Genomic DNA, 27,105 nt, shown 5'->3' with positions numbered 1-27,105 from the left:
AAAAGTAAGTTTTGGCTACTTGAACTACATCGAAACCCCTGTCATTGTCAACCTTGGAAAGTTTTGTGAACGTTATCATTTATATGATGTTCCTTCCTTTGAGGAAGTTTTTCTAGGCGTACTTTGGATATTTCACAGAAATAGGATCTTTCTGGATTTATTCTCCCTGTCTTCCGTTCTTTCTAGGATTTTCCTGTCGCTGTCTCCATTAAAATGTGTGGTGCCCTAAGTAGAGAGGAGCCTCACTACTATGGCGCAGAGATCTTTTCTGGAGTAGGTCTAAGGGTCTAAAGGAAAGTTTTCCTTTTCTTCCTTATGTAGAGTTTGGCTTACAATCTTAAGTTTATTCCCATGGGCAGATTTCTCTTATTGAGTATCTGTAACTCAGGTAGGATGAGAGACTTCTTGTCACTGGGTTCAGGACCTTTCTTTTTGGGTGTGATAGTTCCTGTCACAGTCTGGGAACGGGTTCTAGGTATTTGCTTCAAGCTTATCAGGTTTTGACCTTAAAGTAGTACCCATTTTCCTTTGATTCTAGAGGGCCTGTTCATAATGAACATAGACTTAAGGATGTGTCCTTATTGTTTCCATGATTCGGGAGTCATCCTTCAAATACTTTTTAGTCTTGGGGTATTGCAAGGGTGCTTTCTGGACATTATTTGGTTCAGGTGTCATCCTTCTTTCGAGGAAATTCTCTTTCAGGAGATCTTGTCCAATCGCCTTTCCCATAAGATGGGGAATTAGTCTGGATTATTTCCTTTTCTATATCTGGAGTCTACTGTCCAGCCTACAGCAAACTCTAGTGGTCCGGTATATAGCTTTGCCATCTTGCAACCAGGAGGTTGGGAGTTTGGATCTAGCTACAGTTAATTTTTCTTTCACTTTTTAGTGACCAGATATATGGAGGGAGTTGGTTGGATGATCCCGTTGACATCATTCTTTGACTATTCCATATTATGGAAAGCTTTCGGATCTGTCTCAGAGGATAGCTCTAGATCAATCGACAAGAGACTCTCTTCCGTAGTTGCCTTTCAGGAGTATCTGTCTCAGACTGCGTGCTTCTGGAGACATTGATGGGTGATGTATACTTGGACACCAAACTACTGGACTGGGAAGCAGTCTGGGTTTTGTTTAAGGTGCAGGATTTTCAATGCTCGGATAGCTTGACCTCAGTTGTCATTAGCTTGGTTTCGGGTGAAAACATTATCTCCTCAATAGTTTCCGTCAACCTCCAGGGAGGAACTTGAGGTTCCTTATCTTTGTAGGAGGGCACTTGGATTGTTCAGTGGGCGAAAGCTCATATTTGCTGTCTGTCATCTACTTTCCAAGACAGATATTTCATCTTGGGGAGTGGGCTCTCCATCCGGAGGGGTTCTTTAGGTAAATCCTCATATGGCGGTTTTCATAGTGGGATTCTGGAGTTTTTCGGCAGACCGCCTAGCTTCATGGTCTCCACAGTGCGCCCTCATAGTTTTCTGGCGTTGTTCTGAGGTTTTCAGTACTGCATGCCTATTCTTCCATTTGCTTTTCTTCCATGAGTCGTTGCTCGTATCAAACGGGAGAGAGCGTCTGGGATTCTAATAGCCTCTGAGTGACTTCGCAGGATCTGGGATACAGACCTAGTGGCAATGTCGTCTCTCCCACCTATGCGGAGGAACCTTTTTTTCAGGGTTCCTTCCTTCTTCTATGTCTCGTTTCTCTGAATCTGATTACTTAGTTTTGTTTAAGTGTGTTGTTTTTCTGAGTCGGTCATTGAGGCCATGTTTCAGGCTCATATACCAGTTGCTAGATTGATTACCATAAGATATGGCGTTAATATCTTATTGGTGTAGATCCAAGGGTTACTCTTGAAGTAGGGTCAGGACTGTACAAGGGTTGGTCATTCAGTAACCTGAAGGATCAGATTTTGTTTTGTTTTTTCCTTTGGCTACTTGAGCATCTGGCGGACGTGTTAGATGTGCAAGCTTTGGTCAGGCCCTGGTCAGAATCAGGCCTGGATTTAAGTCTGTTGCTCCTCTGTGGAGGCTGAACTTTGTTCTATAAGTTTTTTGCAGCAGGCTCAGTTTGGAACCATTGCATTCCATAGATGTTATCTCGGAAGTTTTTGTTTTATTTTTACTTTTTCATCAGCTCGGAGAGTGTCGGAACTCTCAGCTTTGCAGTGTGGTTCGCCTTATCTCTTCTTTAATGCTGATGAGGCAGTTCTTCGTTCTAGTTAGGTTTGACTTCCTATAGTTTCGGACCTAAATATTCTTCAGGAAATTGTTGTTTCCCTCTATGTCCTAGTCCTTCTCTTGAAGAACGTTTTGTAGCTCGACTTGGATGTTGTGCGTGCGTTCACTTTTATTCTAGCGTCTAGGGATTTTTCCTAATCCTCTGCCCTGTTTGTTGTGTGTTTCTCTGGGAAACGTAAAGGTGAGAAAGTTTTGAATACTTCTCTTCTTTCTGGTTGTGATGTTTTTTCGTTTTTACTGGAGACTGCTGAACAGCGGTCTCCTGAAGGAATTACAGCTCTTTCCTCTAGGGCTGTCGCCTTTTCTTGTGTTTTCAAGCTTGAAGCTTTTTGTGGAACAAATTTGCAAGACTGCAACTTGGTCTTCTCTGCTTTTTTTTCCGAAAAGTTGTATACTTTTGCCTTGGCTGAGTTTTTTCTTTTGGAGAAAGGTTTTGCAAGCAGTGGTGCCTTCTGTTTAGGTTACCTGTCTTGCCATCCCTTATCATCTGTGTATTGATTCCCAACAGTAATTGATGATCCGTGGACTCACCGTGTCATTAGAAAGACAACAAAATGTATGCTTACCTGATAAATTAATTTATTTATTGACACGGTGAGTCCATGGCCCTCCCTGTTTTTCAGACAGTTTTTTTATGTAAATCTCAGGCACCTCTGCACCTTGTGTTATTTCCTTTCTCTCCTTTTCCTTTGGTTGAATGAATGGGGGTTGTGGGAAGGGAAGTGATACTTAACAGCTTTGCTGTGGTGCTCTTTGCCTCTTGCTGCTGGCCAGGAGTGATATTCCCAACAGTAATTGATGATCCGTGGACTCGCCGTGTCAAGAAAGAAACACATTTATCAGGTATGCATACATTTTTGTTTTTCAGACTTCTTGAAGGTATTTCCATCTACTCTATCGAGGTTAGCGAACATCTACCCACAAGTATTGGTTCTAGTTTGTGAAATAAATTGATTTGTCAATAACTATTAATCTACTTTTATAGGTGGGAATATATGGCCATAATGTAGAATTTGTTTAGATACATTTATAAGTGTAATTAAACTGTAATGGATATCCCCCATGTTTCTTTAATATGGCGTTATTTATTTATTTTGTAGAGCCACCTACGGAAGATCACCTTTTACAAAATACTCTCTGGCCAGAAGTGCAAAAGCTGTAAGTTATTAACCTCCTCATAAACTTTGTGAACTTTTATTTAAAGGGACAATCTACACCAGAATTTTTATTGTTTTAAAAGATAGATAATCCCTTTATTACCCATTTCCCAGTTTTGCATAACCAACACAGTTATAATAATATACTTTTAACCTCTGTGATTATCGTGTATCTAAGCCTCTGCAAACTGCCCCTTTTTTCAGTTCTTTTGACAGACTTGCAGTCTAGCCAATCAGTGCCTGCTCCCAGATTACTTCACGTGCACAAGCACAGTGTTATCTATATGAAATATGTGAACTAACACCCTCTAGTGGTGAAAAACTGTTAAAATGCAATCTGAAAGAGGTGGGCTTCAAGGTCTAAGAAATTAGCATATGAACCTCCTAGGTTAAGCTTTCAACTAAGAATACCAAGAGAACAAAGCAAAATTGGTGATAAAAGTAAATTGGAAAATTGTTTAAAATTACATGCTCTATCTGAATCATGAAAGTTTATTTTGGCCTAGACTGTCCCTTTAACCTTGTAGTACTGAAGTAAAATGGGTTGTCTTGCTTATGAGCTTCTGTATGTATAGTTTATGTACTATTTAATACAGATGTATCAAAATGTACTTTGGATGCATCTGTATGAGAATAGCTCAGCAGATTAATAGAGAAATAATTATGTCACGTGATTTGTAAAGCAAATATGATAGTGTATGATATACTGTGCTGGCCACAATTTTGGTAATAAATAATTAATATTGTGTGTGGTTAGATGTTTTTGGCCGTCAATAAATACATTAACATGTTATAGTTTGTATGATTGCTATTGATCTTTGTAAAATGCACACTATAAATGGGAAATACCTATTTATAAAATCGCTTTGATCATAAAAGTATTATTAGGTTGAGAAAGTTAGCAAGTTTATTTAATATTTAATTTAGTGGGCAATTTTCTAAACAGTGAAGCTATTACAGATTGCTTTTGAATTTATTATTTTTCACCATTATCCCTAGTGGGGGCAAAAAGCACATTTTGTGAGCTAAGTTTCCTTTAAGATTCTTCAAATTGCCTAAATCATCTACCAACTAAACAAATATTGCTTACAGCACTGGACAAGGATGTGAGGTAATATAAACATGCTCACCAGAGTGTTCAAATAGTTTTGTAAGTCCGTAATAAACATGTGGTTTTAAATGCTTTTACAACATTGATTTTGTATGTAGGTTTAGGCTATGGTTTTGACATTCAGATGGACATTAAACAATAAAACTGGTTTCCTCTTAATGTGTTACCAATTACTTGCTAAAGTAGCTGCAGAGAATAACATGTATGGAAAATTGCTCCTTTGTGTTTATTTTTTGTATAGAAATTAGCTGATTTTGCTAACTGAAGGCTTAACCCATTCTTCTCAAGAGCATGTGGGCTGAACCTACAGAAATAGCAGACCTTCCAATCTTTTTACCTATTTCTCTGTTATCAAATAGAATTGGTTATGTGCTTTTTTTATTAATTATTTTCTCTGTTTTTACGCAATTGATAATGAAAATTAAAATATCTAGCTCTTCCACCACCCCCCCCCCCCCCACTGGGAACTTGACTGCTGCTTGCTGTGTCTTGTTTACATAGCTTTTCTATAGAACATTTTATTCATATTTTAAGACTTCAACTTGCAACACTAGTTATTTTAAATGACAAAATAAAAATAAACTTTTTTTTTTGCAAATAATTTGATACACTATTGGGTAAACATTAAAGCAGAGAATTTTACAGTAGTGTCCCTTTAACTGCTGATATAAAAGATCTATAAATAAAAAGCAATTACTGTTAAAGTCGTCTGCTTGTGCCTAAAATCAGACAGATTCTGCACAAGGCAAAAATGCATCTTTTAATAATCTTAACATTTTGTCATTTTGGACCAACCATTTTAAGACATATAACATTAGTGCCTAAGTTCCAGGAATCTAAAGCTTTCCACTCTGATGAGATTATCTAAGTCGTCAGTGCTGTAAGGTTTCTTAAAGAATTTTAGGCAAATTTAAACTTAAAGGGATAGTCTATTCAAAATTAAACTTTCATGATTCAGATAGAGCATGCTATTTTAAGCAACTTTCTAACTTTTATTATCAATTTTTCTTCGTTCTCTTGATATCTTTATTTGAAAAAAGTAAGAATGTTAATTAAACCATTTTTGGTTTAGAATCTGGTTAGCACTTGTCGATTGGTGTTTAAATGTGCTCACCAATCGGTAAGCGCTACCCATGTGCTGAACCAAAAATGGTCCGGCTTCTAAACTTACATTTTAGCCTTTTCAAATAAAGATACCAAGAGAACAAAGAAATATTGATAATAGGAGTAAATAAGAAAGTTACTTAAAATTGCATGCTCTATCTGAATCATGAAAGTTTAATTTTGACTAGACTATTCCTTTAAGAGCTGTTGAGTTTACTATATAGGTTTCTAGATATTAATGAAACATACTTTACAATATAACATTTTTTTAAAAATCCAATATTTCTCTCCAACTCCCAAAAATGGAGCCTTGACAACCTTTTCATCTGCTCAGACAGCTTTGGGGAACACCATTGATTGATCAGGAAGCTTTAAATCACAATGGTTTTAATAGATTTCTCAGAATATTATGTACATAACTTTCTGCCTTACATTAAGAATGTTATTGTGTGGTTTTCGTTAGTACTCATTATCTTGAGCACCTGGTGTAAAAAGTACTCAAATTTGTCAGAAAAAGAACTGGGGCAAAGGTAAATTTACTACAAAGGTACTGCTACGACTTCTTAATGATGCAGGAAGGGATTACTCTCAGACAGTAGAAATATTAGCATAATAGGGCAGTGCAGTACAATGTTTCTTTTACAAGATATGACGAATCCACGGATTTCATCCTTACTTATGGAATATCGCCTCCTGGTCAGCAGGAGGAGGCAAAGAGCTCCACAGCAGAGCTGCATAAATAGCTCCTCCCTTCCCCCCCAACCCAGTCATTCTCTTTGCCTGTGTTAGTGATAGGAGTAAGTTAAAGTGAGGTGTTAGTTTAGATTCTTTCTTTTTTTATTTTTAAATGGTGCCAAAGTGTAATATTTTACTACCGGGCAGCTTCTGGAAGAACCAGTTAGGGGAAATTGTGAGATTTTAGTCTCACTACGCCTCCCATATTGGTGCTGCCTGGATCTGGACTTAGTGAATTTTTCCTAAGACCTTTCTATCTTCACAGGACCTCAGGAGGAGTGGATCTCTTGGCACTGTGAAAATTTGCATGCTGTTCCTCAGCATGGAGGTAGGGGCAGTCTTTTTATTTCTGGGGCTTTATTGCTTATTCTCAGAAAATGGCTGTACTATCCTACTACATTTTGACCAGGAGGGTCAATAATTATAGGCTCTGATAGGGGTCTTGCTATACTAGTGGGTGGAATGTCATTAATGGTAGAAGCAGATGACAACCCACACACTGTTAAAGTTTCCCTGACAGTCCGGCATCATTTACAGTGGCCAGAAGCGCTGGGAGGTTATAGTAGTACTCAACTGCGAGTATGCGAGTACATATATGGGCATAGCTTTATTTATTAGAGTGTTTTGGCTGACGCTGGGGACATATAATATGGAGTGATTTCACTGTATTTTATTCACTACGTGGCGTAGGATCGCCATTTCCTAATTTCCCGGGTTTGATGTAGTTTCCGCCCACGATGGGCAGGACTTGTCTTCGCGCGCTCAGCGCAGTTACGTATCAGTCGAGCTCTGGCACTAACGGGTACTTGGAAGCAGTGTACTAGTGCAGCTCCTAGGTCTGCTTGTCATTATTATCTTCAAGCGGTCCTAGTCACACTGTTGGAGGGTAGCGGTGGTCACGGAGGCAGGTAGGAACCGCTGCGGAGAGGTGACTGTGGTGTAAGCAGGGCCCACGTGGGGTGTGCGAGGCATACATTGGGCAGCTCCTATTTGAGATTAAGTTATTTTAATCATTTTAGGTTCACTGTGAAAACGTTTAGTATTAAAGGCACAGTTCACTGAATTTTTTGCTAAATTGATTATTTTATCAGTGACCTGACCATGCTTGCCTTTGAAATCTGTTATTATGGAGGACTTTGAACACAGTACATGTCCTATGTGTTTGGATGCTATTGTGGAATCCCCTGTTACATTGTGCCCCACATGCATTGAAAGGGCTTCTGCTTCTTTCACTTTGCAGGATATGACTGCAGTTATGTCATCCACTCTCACAGAAGTTTTGTCTAAGTTGCCTGTGTTACAGGGCAAACGATACAGGACAGAAACCCATGCGGTCCCTGCGACTTCTGATGCTTTGATGGCTATCTCCGATGTGCCCTCCCAGGGATCTGATTTGGGGGGTAGGGAGCTTCTGTCTGAGAGGGAACTTTCTGACTCAGGGAGTGCGTTACCTCAGACAGACTCGGACGTCATGTCCTTCAGATTTAAGCTTGAACATCTCCGCCTGTTGCTCTGGGAGGTTTTAGCGACTCTGGACAACTGTGATTCTATTGTGGTACCGCCAGAGAAATTGTGTAAGATGGACAAATATTTAAGGTTACTTCTTATTCAGATGTTTTTTCGGTTCCTAAGAGAATTTCGGAAATCGTTACGCGGGAATGGGAAAGAACGGGTATCCCGTTCTTACCCTCTCCTAACGTTAAGAAAATGTATCTTATAGCTGAGTCTGTTCGGGATTCTTGGCAAACGATCCCTAAGGTGGAGGGAGCTATCTCTACCCTAGCTAAGCGTACGACTATACCCATTGAGGATAGTTGTGCTTTCAAGGACCCCATGGATAAAAAGTTGGAGGGTCTTCTAAAAAAGCTGTTTATTCATCAAGGGTTTGTATTACAACCGACGGCCTGCATTGTACCAGTCACAACTGCGGCTGCCTTTTGGTTTGACGCCTCAGAAGAGTCTCTTAAGACTGAGACTTATTTAGAGGAAATAATGGATAGAATTAAGGCCCTTAAACTGGCTAATTCTTTTGTTACGGATGCCGCCTTTCAGATCGCAAAATTGGCGGCTAAGAATGCAGGATTTTCCATTCTAGCGCGCAGAGCCTTATGGTTACAATCTTGGTCTGCGGATGTGTCCTCTAAATCCAAACTTTTGGCCATTCCTTTCAAGGGGAAGGCTCTATTCGGGGCTGACTTGAAAAAGATCATTTCTGACATTACGGGAGGTAAGGGTCACCTCCTACCTCAGGATAAAACATCTAAGCAGAGGGGTAGACAGAGTAATTTTCGTTCCTTTCGAAATTTCAAGGGAGTTTCCTCTTCCGCTAAACAGGAAGGGAACTTTGCACAAGCCAAGTCCGTCTGGAGACCCAACCAGGCTTGGAACAAGGGTAAACAACCCAAGAAGCCCGCTGCTGCTCCCAAGACAGCATGAAGGGGCGGCCTCCGATCCGGGACCGGATCTAGTAGGGGGCAGACTTTCTCTCTTTGTCCAGGCTTGGATAAGTGACGTTCAGGATCCCTGGACACTAGAAATCGTGTCTCAAGGGTATCAGTTGGAGTTCAAAAATTCCTTCCCAAGGGGAAGGTTTCTTCTTTCACGATTATCTGCAGACCAGATAAAAAGAGAGGCGGTTTTACGTTGTGTAAAAGACCTCTCCACTATGGGAGTAATTTGTCCTGTTCCAAAGCAGGAACAGGGGCAGGGGTTTTGCTCAAACCTTTTCGTGGTTCCCAAAAAAGAGGGGACGTTCCGACCCATTTTAGATCTCAAGAGTCTAAACAAGTTCCTCAGAGTTCCATCCTTCAAGATGGAGACGATTCGGACAATTCTTCCATTAATCAAGCAGGGTCAATATATGACTACCCTGGACTTAAAGGATGCATATCTTCATATTCCTATCCACAAAGATCATCACCAGTTTCTAAGGTTTGCCTTCCTAGACAAACATTTTCAGTTTGTGGCTCTTCCTTTCGGGCTGGCCACAGCACCCAGGATCTTCACGAAGGTTCTAGGATCTCTGCTGGCAGTTCTCAGACCGCGGGGCATTGCAGTGGCGCCTTATCTGGATGATATTCTGATCCAGGCGTAGACTCATACCGACATGGTTCTGTCCTTTTTAAGGACTCACGGGTGGAAGGTGAATCTAGAAAAGAGTTCACTAATTCTACAGACAAGGGTTCCTTTCCTGGGAACTCTAATAGATTCTATAGCCATGAAAATTTTCTTGCCGGAAGTCAGAAAATTAAAGATTCTGAATACATGCCAAGCCCTTCAGTCCAATCCTCAGCCATCAGTGGCTCAGTGCATGGAGGTAATTGGATTGATGGTGGTGGCAATGGACATCATTCCTTTTGCTCGTTTTCATCTCAGACCGCTACAACTGAGCATGCTCATGCAGTGGAATGGAGATTATGCAGATTTGTCTCCTCAGATAAATCTGGATCAGGAGACAAGAGACTCTCTTCTTTGGTGGTTGTCCCAAGGAATGTGCTTCCGCAGACCCTCGTGGGTGATAGTGACAACGGACGCTAGTCTACTAGGATGGGGGGCAGTCTGGAATTCCCTGAAGGCTCAGGGTGTGTGGACTCAGTCGAAGTCTCTACTTCCAATCAATATTCTGGAATTGAGAGCAATATTCAATGCGCTTCAGACTTGGCCTCAGTTGGCTTCGGCCAAATTCATCCGATTTCAGTCGGACAACATCACACAACATCACGACTGTGGCTTACATCAATCATCAGGGAGGAAAAAGGAGTTCCTTAGTGATGACAGAAGTATCCAAGATAATTCGGTGGGCGGAGGCTCACTCTTATCTGTCAGCAATCTACATCCCAGGAGTGGACAACTGGGAGGCGGATTTCTCTTGTTAAGTGTATCCAGTCCACGGATCATCCATTACTTGTGGGATATTCTCCTTCCCAACAGGAAGTTGCAAGAGGATCACCCACAGCAGAGCTGCTATATAGCTCCTCCCCTAACTGCCATATCCAGTCATTCTCTTGCAACCCTCAACATAGATGGAGGTAGTAAGAGGAAAGTGGTGTAATATAGTTAGTTTTTTCTTCAATCAAAAGTTTATTGTTTTTAAATGGTACCGGAGTTGTACTATTTTCTCTCAGGCAGCATTTGGAAGAAGAATCTGCCTGTGTTTTTTATGATCTTAGCAGAAGTAACTAAGATCCACTGCTGTTCTCACGTATGTCTGAGGGGTGAGGTAACTTCAGTGGGAGAATGGCGTGCAGGTTATCCTGCAATAAGGTATGTGCAGTTTTAAGTTTTTCTAGGGATGGAATTGCTAGAAAATCGTGCTGATACCGGATTAATGTCAGTTAAGCCTAAATACAGTGATTTAATAACGACTAGTAACAGGCTTACTGTGAGAGCTATAGACTCTTATAATTATGCAATATAAAACGTTTGCTGGCATGTTTAATCGTTTTTATATATGCTTTGGTGATAAAACTTATTGGGGCTTAGTTTTTTCCACATGGCTGGCTTGATTTTTGCCTAGAAACAGTTTCCTGAGGCTTTCCACTGTTGTAGTATGAGTGGGAGGGGCCGATTTTAGCGCTTTGTTGCGCACTTAAAATTACAGACAGAGACATTCAGCTTCCCTCAGCAGTCCCCTGCATGGTATAGGACATCTCTGAAGGGCTCAAAAGGCTTCAAAAGTTGTGTATTGAGGAAGGTAAAGCCACAGTAGAGCTGTGGCAGTTTATTGTGACTGTTCAAAAAACGTTGTTTTTCATTTGTTAATCCGTTTTTTGCATTAAGGGGTTAATCATCCATTTGCAAGTGGGTGCAATACTCTGCTAACTTGTTACATACACTGTAAAAATTTCGTTAGTTTAACTGCCTTTTTTCACTGTTATTTCAAATTTTGACAAAATTTTTTCTCTAACGTTTTTTATATTTGCTTGTTAACTTGATTTAAAGTGTTTTCCAAGCTTGCTAGTCTCATTGCTAGTCTGTATAAACATGTCTGACATAGAGGAACCTCTTTGTGCATTATGGTTAAAAGCCATGGTGGAATCCCATAGGAGAATGTATACTAAATGTATTGATTTCACTTTAAATAATAAAGATCAGCCTTCATCTTTAAAAGAATTATCACAAGAAGATTCCCCCACGTGTCAGATCCCTTGACTCTCGCTCAAGGGACTCACGCTAGAATGGCGCCAAGTACATCAGACGCCCATAGCGATTACTTTACAAGACATGGCGGCGATCATGGATAATACCCTGTCAGCGGTATTATCCAGTTTGCCTGAATACAGAGGCAAGCGCGACAGCTCTGGGGTTAGGCGTAATACAGAGCGTGCAGATGTTTTAAGGCCCATGTCTGATACTGCGTCACGATATGCAGAAGCTGAGGAAGGGGAGCTTCAGTCTGTGGGTGACATCTCTGACTCGGGGAAACCTGATTCAGATATGTCTACTTTTAAATTTAAGCTTGAGAACCTCCTCTGTTGCTTGGAGAGGTTTTAGCTGCTCTGAATGACTGTGACACAATTGCAGTGCCAGAGAAATTGTGTAGACTAGATAAATACTATGCAGTGCCGGTGTGTACTGACGTTTTTCCTATACCTAAAAGGTTTACAGAAATTATTAATAAGGAGTGGGACAGACCCGGTGTGCCGTTTCCCCCCCCCTCCTATTTTTAGAAAAATGTTTCCAATAGACGCCACCACACAGGACCTATGGCAGACGGTCCCTAAGGTGGAGGGAGCAGTTTCTACTTTAGCAAAGCGTACCACTATCCCTGTCGAGGACAGTTGTGCTTTTTCAGATCCAATGGATAAAAAATTAGAGGGTTACCTAAAGAAAATGTTTATTCAACAAGGTTTTATCCTGCAGCCCCTTGCATGCATTGCGCCTGTCACTGCTGCTGCGGCGTTCTGGTTTGAGTCTCTGGAAGAGGCCTTTCAGACAGCTACTCCATTGACTGAAATACTTGACAAGCTTAGAACACTTAAGCTAGCTAATTCTTTTGTTTCTGATGCCATTGTTCATTTGACTAAACTAACGGCTAAGAATTCTGGATTCGCCATCCAGCGCGTAGAGCGCTATGGCTTAAATCTTGGTCAGCTGACGTGACTTCAAAGTCTAAATTACTTAACATTCCCTTCAAGGGGCAGACCCTATTCGGGCCTGGTTTGAAGGAAATTATTGCTGACATTACTGGAGGAAAGGGTCACACTCTTCCTCAGGACAGGGCCAAATCAAGGGCCAAACAGTCTAATTTTCGTGCCTTTCGAAACTTCAAGGCAGGTGCAGCATCAACTTCCTCTGCTACAAAACAAGAGGGAACTTTTGCTCAATCCAAGCCGGCCTGGAAATCTAACCAGGCCTGGAACAAAGGCAAGCAGGCCAGAAAGCCTGCTGCTGCCTCTAAGACAGCATGAAGGAATGGCCCCCTATCCGGCAACGGATCTAGAAGGGGGCAGACTTTCTCTTTTCGCCCAGGCGTGGGCAAGAGATGTTCAGGATCCATGGGCGCTGGAGATCATATCTCAGGGATATCTTCTGGACTTCAAAGCTTCCCCCCCACAAGGGAGATTTCACCTTTCGAGATTATCTGTAAACCAGATAAAGAAAGAGGCATTCTTACGCTGTGTGCAGGACCTCCTAGTAATGGGAGTGATCCATCCAGTTCCGCAGATGGAACAGGGACAGGGATTTTATTCAAATCTGTTTGTGGTTCCCAAAAAAGAGGGAACCTTCAGACCAATTTTGGATCTAAAGATCTTAAACAAGTTCCTCAGAGTTCCATTGTTCAAAATGGAAACTATTCGGACCATCCTACCTATGATCCAGGAGGGTCAGTTCATGACCACAGTGGATTTGAAGGATGCTTACCTTCACATACCGATTCACAAAGACCATCATCGGTTCCTAAGGTTTGCCTTTCTAGACAGGCATTACCAGTTTGTGGCTCTTCCCTTCGGGTTAGCTACAGCCCCAAGAATTTTTACAAAGGTTCTGGGGTCCCTTCTGGCGGTACTAAGACCGCGGGGCATATCAGTAGCCCCTTATCTAGACGACATCCTGATACAGGCATCAAATTTCCAAATTGCCAAATCTCATACGCACATAGTATTGGCATTTCTGAGGTCGCATGGGTGGAAAGTGAACGAGGAAAAGAGTTCTCTATCACCCCTCACAAGAGTGTCCTTCCTAGGAACTCTGATAGATTCTGTAGAAATGAAAATTTACCTGACGGAGTCCAGGTTATCAAAGCTTCTAAATTCCTGCCGTGCTCTTCATTCCATTCCGCGCCCGTCAGTGGCTCAGTGCATGGAAGTGATCGGCTTAATGGTAGCAGTGATGGACATAGTGCCATTTGCGCGCCTACATCTCAGACCGCTGCAATTATGCAGTTAAGTCAGTGGAATGGGGATTACACAGATTTGTCCCCTCTGCTAAATCTGGATCAAGAGACAAGAGATTCTCTTCTCTGGTGGCTATCTCGGGTCCATCTGTCCAAGGGTATGACCTTTCGCAGGCCAGATTGGACAATTGTAACGACAGATGCCAGCCTTCTAGGTTGGGGTGCAGTCTGGAATTAGCTGAAAGCTCAGGGATCGTGGACTCAGGAGGAGAAACTCCTCCCAATAAATATTCTGGAGTTAAGAGCAATATTTAATGCTCTTCTAGCTTGGCCTCCGTTAGCAACCCTGAGGTTCATCAGATTTCAGTCGGACAACATCACGACTGTGGCTTACATCAACCATCAAGGGGGGACCAGAAGCTCCCTAGCGATGTTAGAAGTATCCAAAATAATTCGCTGGGCGGAGACTCACTCTTGCCACCTATCAGCGATCCATATCCCAGGTGTAGAGAACTCGGAGGCGGATTTTCTAAGTCGTCAGACTTTTCATCCGGGGAGTGGGAACTCCATCCGGAGGTGTTTGCTCAATTGATTCATCGTTGGGGCAAACCAGAGCTGGATCTCATGGCGTCTCGACAGAACGCCAAGCTTCCTTGTTACGGATCCAGGTCCAGGGACCCAGAAGCGACGCTGATAGATGCTCTAGCAGCGCCTTGGTTCTTCAACCTGGCCTATGTGTTTCCACCGTTTCCTCTGCTCCCTCAACTGATTGCCAGAATCAAACAGGAGAGAGCATCAGTGATCTTGATAGCGCCTGCGTGGCCATGCAGGACCTGGTATGTAGACCTAGTGGACATGTCATCCTTTCCACCTTGGACTCTGCCTTTGAGACAAGACCTTCTAATACAAGGTCCTTTCAATCATCCAAATCTAATTTCTCTGAGACTGACTGCCTGGAGATTGAACGCTTGATTTTATCAAAGCGTGGCTTCTCCGAGTCAGTTATTGATACCTTAATACAGGCACGAAAGCCTGTCACCAGGAAAATCTACCATAAGATATGGCGCAAATATCTTTATTGGTGTGAATCCAAGAATTACTCATGGAGTAAGGTTAGGATTCCAAGGATATTGTCTTTTCTCCAAGAGGGCTTGGAAAAAGGTTTATCAGCTAGTTCTTTAAAGGGACAGATTTCTGCTCTGTCTATTCTTTTGCACAAGCGTCTGGCAGAGATTCCAGACGTCCAGGCATTTTGTCAGGCTTTGGTTAGAATTAAGCCTGTGTTTAAACCTGTTGCTCCCCCATGGAGCTTAAACTTGGTTCTTAAAGTTCTTCAAGGAGTTCCGTTTGAACCCCATCATTCCATTGATATCAAATTTTTATCTTGGAAAGTTCTGTTTTTGATGGCTATCTCCTCGGCTCGTAGAGTCTCTGAGTTATCGGCCTTGCAATGTGATTCTCCTTATCTGATTTTCCATACAGATAAAGTAGTTCTTCGTACAAAACCTGGGTTTTTACCTAAGGTAGTTTCTAACAAGAATATCAATCAAGAGATTGTTGTTCCATCATTGTGTCCTAACCCTTCTTCAAAGAAGGAACGTCTTTTACATAATCTGGATGTAGTCTGTGCTTTAAAGTTTTACTTACAAGCGACTAAAGAATTTCGTCAAACATCTTCCCTTTTTGTTATTTACTCTGGACAGAGGAGAGGTCAAAAGGCTTCGGCAACCTCTCTTTCTTTTTGGCTTCGGAGCGTAATACGCTTAGCCTACGAGACTGCTGGACAGCAGCCTCCTGAAAGGTTTACAGCTCATTCTACTAGAGCTGTGGCTTCCACCTGGGCCTTTAAAAATGAGGCTTCTGTTGAACAGATTTGCAAAGCGGCGACTTGGTCTTCGCTTCATACCTTTTCAAAATTTTTGGGAGAAAGGTTCTACAGGCAGTGGTCCCTTCCGTTTAAGTACCTGCCTTGTCCCTCCCATCATCCGTGTATTTTAGCTTTGGTATTGGTATCCCACAAGTAATGGATGATCCGTGGACTGGATACACTTAACAAGAGAAAACATAATTTATGCTTACCTGATAAATTTATTTCTCTTGTAGTGTATCCAGTCCAGGCCCGCCCTGTCCTTTTAAGGCAGGTCTAAATTTTAATTTAAACTACAGTCACCACTGCACCCTATGGTTTCTCCTTTCTCGGCTAGTTTCGGTCGAATGACTGGATATGGCAGTTAGGGGAGGATCTATATAGCAGCTCTGCTGTGGGTGATCCTCTTGCAACTTCCTGTTGGGAAGGAGAATATCCCACAAGTAATGGATGATCCGTGGACTGGATACACTACAAGAGAAATAAATTTATCAGGTAAGCATAAATTATGTTTTTTTGAGCAGACAGACTTTTCATCCGGGGGAATGGGAACTCCACTCAGAGGTCTTTGCCACCCTGATTCTCAGGTGGGGCAGACCAGAATTGGATTTGATGGCATCTCGTCAGAATGCCAAGCTCCCAAGGTACGAATCCAAGTCCAGGGATCCTCAGGCCGAACTGATAGATGCCTTGGCAGTGCCTTGGTCGGTCAACCTAGCTTATGTGTTTCCACCGTTTGCTCTCCTTCCCGGGTGATTGCACGGATCAAACAGGAGAAGGCTTCGGTGATTCTAATCTCTCCTGCGTGGCCTCGCAGGACTTGGTATGCCGATCTGGTGGACATGTCCTCTCTGCCGCCGTGGAAACTTCCATTGAGGCAGGACCTTCTCATTCAGGGACCCTTCCATCACCCGAATCTAATTTCTCTGCAGCTAACTGCTTGGAGATTGAATGCTTGATTTTATCTAAGCGGGGGTTCTCTGATGTGGTCATTGATACATCGATTCAGGCACGCAAGCCTGTTACTAGAAAGATTTACCATAATATATGGCGTAAATATCTTTATTGGTGCGAATCCAAGGGCTACTCATGGGGTTAGGATTCCCAGGATTTTATCTTTTCTCCAAGAAGGATTGGAGAAGGGGTTGTCAGCAAGTTCCTTAAAGGGACAGATTTCTGCTTTGTCTATTCTGTTACACAAACGTCTGGCAGATGTTCCAGATGTTCAATCCTTTTGTCAGGCACTGACTAGAATCTGGCCTGTGTTTAGACCAATTGCTCCTCCTTGGAGTTTGAATTTAGTTCTTAATGTTCTTCAAGGGATTCCGTTTGAACCCATGCATCCCATAAATATTAAGTTATTATCTTGGAAAGTTTTATTTTTGGTTGCTATTTCTTCTGCTCGCAGAGTTTCTGAGCTTTCGGCTTTGCAATGTGATTATCCTTATCTTATTTTCCATTCTGATAAGGTGGTGTTACGTACCAAACCTGGTTTTCTTCCTAAGGTTGTTTCTAACAAGAATATTAATCAGGAAATTGTTGTTCCTTCCTTGTGTCCTAACCCTTCTTCTAAGAAGGAGCGCTTGTTACATAATCTAGACGTAGTCCGTGCCTTGAAGTTCTACTTGCAGGCGACTAAGGATTTTCGTCAAACATCTTCATTGTTTGTTGTTTTTGCTGGAAAACGTAGGGGTCAGAAAGCTACGGCTACCTCTCTTTCTTTTTGGCTGAAGAGTATCATCCGTGTTGCATATGAGACTGCTGGACAGCTGCCTCCAGAACGTATTACGGCTCATTCTACTAGGGCTGTGGCTTCCTCATGGGCATTTAAAAATTATGCTTCTGTTGAACAGATTTGCAAGGCTCCAACTTGGTCGTCTCTTCACACTTTTTCAAAATTCTACAAATTTGATACTTTTGCCTCATCTGAGGCTGTTTTTGGGAGAAAGGTTCTTCAAGCAGTGGTGCCTTCCGTTTAGGTTCCTGTCTTGTCCCCTCCCTTTCATCCGTGTCCTATAGCTTTGGTATTGTATCCCATAAGTAAGGATGAAATCCATGGACTCGTCATATCTTGTAAATGAAAAGGAAATTTATGCTTACCTGATAAATTTATTTCTTTTACGATATGACGAGTCCACGGCCCATCTTGTAGTTTTTTTTCTAAATACAGGTTTTTATTTTTGTTAAACTTCAGTCACCTCTGCTCCTTGGCTTTTCCTTTCTCTTCCTAACTTCGGTCGAATGACTGGGTTGGGGGGAAGGGAGGAGCTATTTATGCAGCTCTTCTGTGGAGCTCTTTGCCTCCTCCTGCTGACCAGGAGGCGATATTCCATAAGTAAGGATGAAATCCGTGGACTCGTCATATCGTAAAAGAAATAAATTTATCAGGTAAGCATAAATTTCCTTATTCTTCAAAACTATCAAGCAGAGAGCAAGAAAGTTTAGACTTATTTAGCTAAAGAAAATGCTACTTGATGTGCGGTTATTATTAATACCTATACAGGGGCGCAATAAGCAGGAGGGGATTTTAGATTTTCCTCTGTGCAGTATTCTTAAGTTAGTATTGACTAACTTCTTTTGTTATCAAAATCAGTATTATCACCCCACCCCCTATGCACAGCCATGTTTTATTTCTGCTTTGGTGTGCCTCATTCAGAGATAACTAGGTGTTGTAAATTACATCTGTTATATATATATATATATATATATATATATACATATATATACATATATATATATATATATATATACATACAATGTGTGTGTGTGTAACCTTATCATAATAGCCTATGGGAAAGGAAACCCTCATGTTTCTATACATTTATGAACCTACTCATTCATTTTATTTTATAGATATTGGCAAAAAAATTAAAAAAGATTTAATTAACTATTATTAAAGAATACATTAACCTGTTTTTGATCATACTCATTAAAGGGATATAACCCAATTTTTTTTATTTTATGAGTTAGATCGGCATTTGATTTTAAACAACTTTTCATTTTAGTTCTATTATCTCATTTATTTTGTTCTCTTGGTATTCTTTGATGAAAAGAATACTTAGGTAGGATCAGAAGCTGCTGATTGATGGCTGTACATATTTGCTTCATGCTATTGGTTTACTCAATGCATTCAGCTTGCTCACAGTAGTGCATTGCTGCTGCTTCAACAAAGAATACCACAAGAATTAAGCTAATTATATATGAGAAGTAAATTGTAAAGTTGTTTAAAATTGTATCACAGTTGAATCACCAAATAAATTTGAGTTCTATATCCCTTTAAGAGGCATTAGGCAAAACATATTAAAGATATATACTAGTTTTCATGTGCAAATTTTACTTTGTAGGTATGGACATGGATATGAAATTTTCTCCGTCGCTTCTAACAATGCAATGACTTTAATTGCTTCAGCATGTAAGGTAAAAATGCCAAAGTATATTAAATTTTATATTTTGAAATGAAAGATGTCTGTTGTAACACTTAAGATCTGCAAAAACAAATAGCATAATGCCTAAATTTTCCATTTCTACCTAAAATTCAGCTAACATACCATACACACAGTACTAATGCACTTAGGGCTTGATTCTCTAAATCACTCAGGTCATGGAAGATTCTATAGGAAGCTTTGTTAGTATTACAGTGTCCCACAAGGAAGGTTTTAAAGGCAATGTTTACTTTAACATTAAATCTCTTTAAGGGTAGTAACCTAATGTTCTGTATTTATGTAAGGAGATACACTTGCGTTGCAATAAAATAATAAATTTAAATTACCTCCAGCTTCTTTAAAATGTAAAATGGTCCTTAATTACCTAAATACCACAGAATCCAGTGACAAACAAGCAACGCTTCGGGTTTCATACTAGCCCTTAATCATGCTTTATTGTTGTACCCTGTGGTATTAATGTAATAAAGGTCTATTTTACATTTTAAAGCAGCTGGAAGTCGCTTGAATTGTTCATTGTGGATATGCTTGGTAAGCCTTCTCCGTGTTCTGTTCTCACTCAGTGCTGTCTCCTATACATGTATATGTTACTATATAATGCTCAGCTGATGATTTCTGTCCGTGCTGGCAAGGTTTTGAGAATCAGGCACGCAGGGCCTGATAATCCAAATCTCTTAGCTCTGTTAAGATCATCATTACAACATGGTCCCTCAAATAATTATAGAAAAACAGATTTTAGCCTGAGTGCTGTTTATCTAGCTATATAGGGTTCTGGATGTGAGGAAGAGACACATACATTGCAATATATGCTCAAAAAAAAGCCCCCAAAGATTTTGTGGGATTTCTTTTTACAAACACTAGGATTTACTATTGAAACAAATAAAGGGGACTTTCTTTCATGAAGTATAAGATACTTCATGTAGAAAGCTCCTTTATTTGATTCAACTGATCGCCGCTCTTAGCTCCTACAGCAGCCCACGGCTAAAAAAAAATTTGGCTAAGAGGTGACGTTTTCACATCTTAGCCAATAGCCATGCGGTAAAACTGGTAGGCGCCCATGGGAGCCGGATTTACCACACGGCTATTGGCTAAGAGGTGAAAATGTCACCTCTTAGCCCAAAAATTTTTTAGCCATGCGCTGCTATAGGAGCTAAGAGCGGCGATCGGTTGAATCAAATAAAGGAGCTTTCTACATGAAGTATCTTATATTTCATGAATGAAAGTGCCCTTTATTTCAATAGTAAATCCTAGCGTTTGTAAAATGCTAGGTTTTACTTTCACTTTAAAGGGACATGGAACCCAACATTTCCCTTTCATGATTTAGATAGAGCATGACATTTTTTTAACTACTTCCTCATTTACTTCTATTTTCAAATTGTATTCGTTCTCTTGGTATCTTTTGTTTAAAAGCAGGAACATAAGCTCAGGAGGTTGCAAGTGTCTGGAGCACTATGTGGCAGCAGTTTTGCAAGACTGTTATCCATTTGCAAGAGCACTAAAGGGGGCAGTGCTATTTCCTGACATTCATTGCTCCAGACACCCACCTAGGTATTTATTTAACAAAGAATACTTTAGGAACAATGCAAATTTGATAATGGAAGTAAATTGAAACCTTTTTGAAAAAAAACATTGTATGCTCTGTCTGAATCACAAAGGAAATTTAGCCTTTCATATCCCTTTTAAAGAGTAATTAATACAGATATATGCTCAGTTTGCAAAATGAACAAATCCATACCGTTAAATGATGTCCTATTATTTATAAATCCACTCAATCATTATTTTCTTTCTCTGTATATTGTAAATTGTTTGCGGGGTTTTGGGGGGCGTATTCATTTTTACCTCCTCCTGTTTAGGCTTCTAAAAAAGAACATGCAGCAATTATTTTATGGAGCACCACAAGCTGGAAACAGCTGCAGAGCTTGCCTTTTCACAACTTGACTGTTACTCAGATGGCATTTTCTCCAAATGACAAATTCTTATTAGCAGTTTCCAGAGATAGAAACTGGTCCCTGTGGAAGAAGCAAGAGGGAATTTCAGGACAATCAGGTGGATATCAAGTTGGTTTGTATGATTTTTACTAATTTGATGTAGGACCAGAAAAAGGTAGTGATATTGTGATAGGTGTGCATATATTTGTTGTACTGAAAAAATATAACATGATTTAATGTTTTTATATATATATATATATATATATATATATATATATATATATATATATACACACACACACACGCACAAATATACAATATATAGATATATATACTTATATTTATGAATTGTTTTAAAGAGAAATTTGTCTATGAAAATACTTTTTTTTTATGGTTTAGTGCCACATGGCGCTACGTAGATGATATTTCTTTTACAAGATATGACGAGTCCACGGATTTTATCCTTACTTATGGGATTACGCCTCCTCGGTCAGCAGGAGGAGGCAAAGCACCACAGCAGAGCTGTATATATATATATATATATATATATATAGCTCCTCCCTTCCCTCCCACCCCAGTCATTCTCATTGCCTGTGTTAGTGATAGGAAGAGGTAAAGTGAGGTGTTAGTTTAGATTCTTCAATCAAATTTTTTTTATTTTAAATGGTGCCAAAGTGTACTGTTTTACCACCGGGCAGCTTCTGGAAGACCAATTATGATGGGAACTGGTGAGGTTTTACTCTTACTGCGCCTCCCCTATTGGTGCTGCCTGGATATGGACTTAGTGAATTTGCCTAAGACCCTTCCTTATTCACAGGGCCTCTGGAGGAAATAGCGGACCTCTTGACACTGTGAGTAGTTTCATGCTGTTACGCAGCATGGAGGTAGGTACAGTCTCTTTATTTCTGGGGCTTGTGGCAGATACTCAGAACTGACTGTGCTCTGTTATGGTATTTTGGGGGTTAAGGACTCTGGTATGGGTCTCCCTACACAGTATGTTTGGATGTCATTAGAACTAGAAAGACAGCCCACACATAGTTTATTTTGCCAGACAGTCCGGCACACTTTGGCCAGAAGCGCTGGGAGATGTCATATGCTGCTTAGATGTAGATAATAGCGGGCATAGCTCTGTTTATATTATATAAGAGACAGATTGCAAATTATGTTTTTGGCTGACGCTGGGGCTATTATACATTGCCGTACATAGCGGGCAAAACTGTGTTAAAATGACTTTTATTTTTTCCCGGGTTCCGTGTTTGTTGACGCCCACGATGGGCGGGACTTGTTTTTCGCATGCTTACAAGCGCTGTTGCATTCCAGTTAAGTTCCGGTGAACAGGAAGTGTACTGTGCAGCTCTTAAGTACTTTTGTCACAATCGCTACAAACGTTACTAAGCACGCTGATCGGAGGAGATTGGTTGTCTCAGGGAGGCAGGTAGGAGCCGCAGCGGAACTGTGGCAGGGTGACTGGTGTGTTTTTTTACAAACGGGGCCCATGTGAGGTGTATGTATAATTGTTCTGCACCTAACTGCTGTTATTGTTAACCCTGTTTGGGGCTTAATAAAACGTCTACTATTAAAGGCACAGTATACTATTAATAAAACGTTTTTTCCTAATTAAAGGCAAAGTATACTATTATCTGCTGCACTAATAGTTCTGATTGTCACAAGGGACTTGATCAAGCTTGTACTTGCATCTGTTACTATGGAGGACATGGAGCAAAATATATGTCCCATGTGTTTAGATGCCATTGTGGAACCTCCTGTTACCTTTGTGATACTTGTGTTGAGAGAGCCTTACAATGTAAAGAAAAGATATTTTTTAATAAAGATGTGTCTAAGGAAGATGCTCAGACTGATGAAATTCAGGGTATGCCGCAACTTTCTTCCCAAGCGTCACAGCCTTTAACGCCCGCTCAAGCGACGCCATGTTCTTCATCGGTGTCTGCTTCTTTCACCTTGCAGGATATGGCTGCAGTTATGTCATGTACGCTCACAGAAGTGTTCTCTAAGTTGCCATTATTACAGGGCAAACACAGCAGGACAGAAACCCATATGGTTCCTGCGACTTCTGATGCTTTGATGGCTATCTCCGATATACCCTCCCAGGGATCTGAATTGGGGGGTAGGGAGACTCTTTCTGAGGAGGAACTGTCTGACTCAGCGAGTGCATTATCCCAGACAGATTCGGATGTCACATCCTTCAGATTTAAACTTGAACATCTGTCTGTTGCTGCGGGAGGTTTTGATGACTCTGGACGACTGTGACTCTATTGTGGTACCTCCAGAGAAGTTGTGTAAGATAGACAAATACTTAGAGGTGCCTTCTTACTCTGATGTATTTCAGGTTCCTAAGAGAATTTCGGAAATTGTTACACGGGAATGGGAAAGACCGAGTATCCCGTTTTCCCCTTCCCCTATGTTTAAGAAAATGTATCCTATAGCTGACAACGTTCGGGACTCTTGGCAAACGATCCCTAAGGTGGAGGGAGCTATTTCTACCTTGACTAAGTGTACGACTATCCCTATTGAGGACAGTTGTGCTTTCAAAGACCCTATGGATAAAAAAAATGTGTTCATCAAGGCTTTCTATTACAACCAACGGCCTGTATTGTACCAGTCACAACTACAGTGGCCTTTTGGTTTGATGCCTTAGAAGAGTCTCTGAAGACTGAGACTACTTTAGACGAAATTATGGATAGAATTAAGGCCCTTAAGCTGGCTAATTCTTTTGTTACAGATGCCGCTTTTCAGATTGCCAAATTGGCGGCTAAGAATTCAAGTCTTGCCATTTTAGCGTGCAGAGCCTTATGGTTAAAATCTTGGTCTGCGGATGTGTCCTCTAAATCCAAGCTTTTGGCTAGTCCCTTTAAGGGAAAGACTCTATTCGGGCCTGATTTGAAAGAAATCATTTCTGATATTACGGGAGGTATGGGTCATCTCCTCCCTCAAGACAAAACATCTAAGCAAAGGGGACGACAGAGTAATTTTCGTTTCTTTCGTAATTTCAAAGGAATGCCCCCTTCCTCGGCCGCTAAGCAGGGAGGGAACTTTTCTCAAACCAAAGCCATCTGGAGACCTAACCAGGCTTGGAACAAGGGTAAACAACCCAAGAAGCCCGCTGCTGCTCCCAAGACAGCATGAAGGGGTGGCCCCCGATCTGGGACTGGATCTAGTTGGGGCAGACTTTCTCTCTTTGTCCAGGCTTGGATAAGAGACGTTCAGGATCCCTGGAAACTGGAAATTGTGTCTCAAGGGTATCAGCTGGAGTTCAAAAATTCCTTCCCAAGGGGAAGGTTTCTTCTTTCACGATTGTCTGTACACCAGATAAAAAGAGAGGCGTTCTTACGTTGTGTAAAAGACCTCTCCACTATGGGAGTAATTTGTCCCGTTCCAATACAGGAACAGGGACAGGTGTTTTACTCAAATCTTTTTGTGGTTCCCAAAAAAGAGGGAACGTTTTGACCCATTTTAGATCTCAAAAGTCTAAACAAGTTTCTCAGAGTTCCATCCTTCAAGATGGGGAGACTATCTGGACAATTCTTCCATTGATCCAGGAGGGTCAATATATGACTACCGTGGACTTAAAGGATGCATATCTTCATATTCCTATCCACAGAGATCATCACCAGTTCCTAAGGTTTGCCTTTCTGGACAAACACTTTCAGTTCGTGGCCCTTCCCTTCGGACTAGCCACGGCACACAGGATCTTCACGAAGGTTCTAGGGTCTCTGCTGGCAGTTCTCAGACCACGGGGTATTGCAGTGGCACCTTATCTGGACAATATTCTGATCCAGGCGTCGTCTTATCAGCTGACAAAGTCTCATACCGACATTGTTCTATCCTTTCTAAGAACTCACTGGTGGAAGGTGAATCTAGAAAAGAGTTCACTGATTCCACGGATAAGGGTTCCTTTCCTGGGAACTCTAATAGATTCTATATCCATGAAAATGTTCTTGACGGAAGTCAGAAAGTTAAAGATTCTGAAAACATGCCGAGCCCTTCAGTCCACTCCTCGGCCATCAGTGGCTCAGTGCATGGAGGTAATTGGATTGATGGTGGCGGCAATGGACATCATTCCGTTTGCTTGTTTTCATCTCAGACCGCTATAACTGAGCATGCTCAGGTAGTGAAATGGAGATTATGCAAATTTGTCTCCTCAGATAGATCTGGATCAGGAGACAAGAGACTCTCTTCTTTGGTGGTTGTCGCAGGATCATCTGTCCCAAGGGACGTGCTTCTGCAGTCCCTCATGGGTGATAGTGACAACGGACGTCAGTCTACTAGGTTGGGGTGCAGTCTGGAATTCCCTGAAGGCTCAGGGTGTGTGGACTCGGTCAGAGTCTCTACTTCCAATCAATATTCTGGAATTGATAGCAATATTCAATGCGCTTCAGGCTTGGCCTCAGTTGGCTTCAGCCAAATTCATCCGTTTTCAGTCGGACAACATCACGACTGTGGCTTACATCAATCATCAGGGGGGAACAAGGAGTTCCTTAGCGATGACAGAAGTATCCAAGATAATTCTGTGGGCAGAGGCCCACTGTTGTTATCTGTCAGCAATCTACATCCCAGGAGTGGACAACTGGGAAGCGGATTTTTTCAGCAGACAGACGTTTCATCCGGGGGAGTAGCTAGATCTTATGGCGTCTCATCAGAATTCCAAGCTCCCGAGATACAGATCCAGGTCCAGGGATCCTCAGGCCAAATAGATAGATGCCATTGCCTTGGCAGTGCTTTGGTTGTTCAACCTAGCTTATGTGTTTCCGCCTTTTGCTCTCCTTCCCCGGGTGATTGCTCGGATCAAACAGGAGAAGGCTTCAGTGATTCTCATCGCCCCTGTGTTGCCTCGCAGGTCTTGGTATGCCGATCTGGTGGACATTTCATCTCTGCCACCGTGGAAGCTTCCATTGAGGCTGGACCTTCTCATTCAGGGACCCTTCCATCATCCGAATCTAGTTTCTCTGCAGCTGACTGCTTGGAGATTGAAAGCGAGGGTTTTTTGATTCGGTCATTGATACCTTGATTCAGGCACGTAAGCTTGTTACTAGAAAGATTTACCATAAGATATGGCGTAAGTATCTTTATTGGTGCAAATCCAAGGGTTACTCATGGAGTAAGATTAGGATTCCTAGGATTTTGTTCTTTCTCCAAGAAGGATTGGAGAAGGGGTTATCAGCAAGTTCCTTAAAGGGACAGATTTCTGCTCTGTCTATTTTGCTACACAAACGTCTGGCAGATGTTCAGTCTTTTTGTCAGGCTCTGACCAGGATCAGGCCTGTGTTTAGATCAATTGCTCCTACTTGGAGTTTGAATTTAGTTCTTAATGTTCTTCAAGGGGTTCCGTTTGAACCTATGCATTCCATAGATATTAAGTTGTTATCTTGGAAAGTTTTATTTTTGGTTGCTATTTCTTCTGCTCGCAAAGTTTCTGAGCTTTCTGCTTTACAATGTGATTCTCCTTATCTTATTTTTCATTCTCATAAGGTGGTCTTACGTACCAAACTTGGTTTCCCTCCCAAGGTTGTTTTTAATAAGAATATTAATCAGGAAATTGTTGTTCGTTCCTTGTGTCCCAATCCTTCTTCTAAGAAGGAGCGTCTGTTCCATAACTTGGACGTGGTTCGTGCCCTGAAGTTTTACTTGCAGGCGACTAAAGATTTTCGTCAATCATCTTCATTATTTGTTGTTTTTTCTGGAAGATGTAGGGGCCAAAAAGCTACGGCTACCTCTCTTTCGTTTTGGTTGAAGAGTATCATCCGTTTGGCATATGAAACTGCTGGACAACAGCCTCCTGAAAGGATTACGGCTCATTCCACTAGGGCTGTGGCTTCCTCATGGGCATTTAAAAACAATGCTTCTATTAAACAGATTTGCAAGGCTGCAACCTGGTCGTCTCTTCACACTTTTTCAAAATTTTACAAATTTGATACTTTTGCCTCGTCTGAGGCTGTTTTTGGGAGAAATTGGATGCTTATTGGCTTTTGTTGAACATAGCTTTAAGATTAAGATTCACCTTAAATTTTAGTGATGAATGGATAGTGTTTTTGGAAACTGAAATATATAAGAACATTAGTACTGGCCAGTTAAAAATTGATATACACAGAAAAGAGACCAACAGAAATAACATATTAAGATATGAAAGTTTTGATCATGACAATTAGAGAATTCTTTCCCCGAAGCCAGATGTTAA

General features: G+C 41.3%; 1 protein-coding gene across 1 annotated transcript in view; it reads left to right on the top strand.

Moving 5' to 3' along the window:
• Positions 1-27,105, top strand: part of ELP2 (elongator acetyltransferase complex subunit 2) — a gene marked incomplete in the record, with an annotated part of 749,242 nt that overhangs the window by 668,339 nt on the left and 53,798 nt on the right. Inside the window, 3 exon segments of the mRNA XM_053714582.1 lie at positions 3,335-3,392; positions 18,889-18,961; positions 20,838-21,045. Of these exon segments, the coding sequence (XP_053570557.1) occupies positions 3,335-3,392; positions 18,889-18,961; positions 20,838-21,045 (339 nt within the window).

Source organism: Bombina bombina, chromosome 5 (assembly GCF_027579735.1).
Source record: "Bombina bombina isolate aBomBom1 chromosome 5, aBomBom1.pri, whole genome shotgun sequence".
Lineage (NCBI taxonomy): Eukaryota > Metazoa > Chordata > Amphibia > Anura > Bombinatoridae > Bombina > Bombina bombina.
This window is presented reverse-complemented; position numbering and strand designations above follow the sequence as displayed.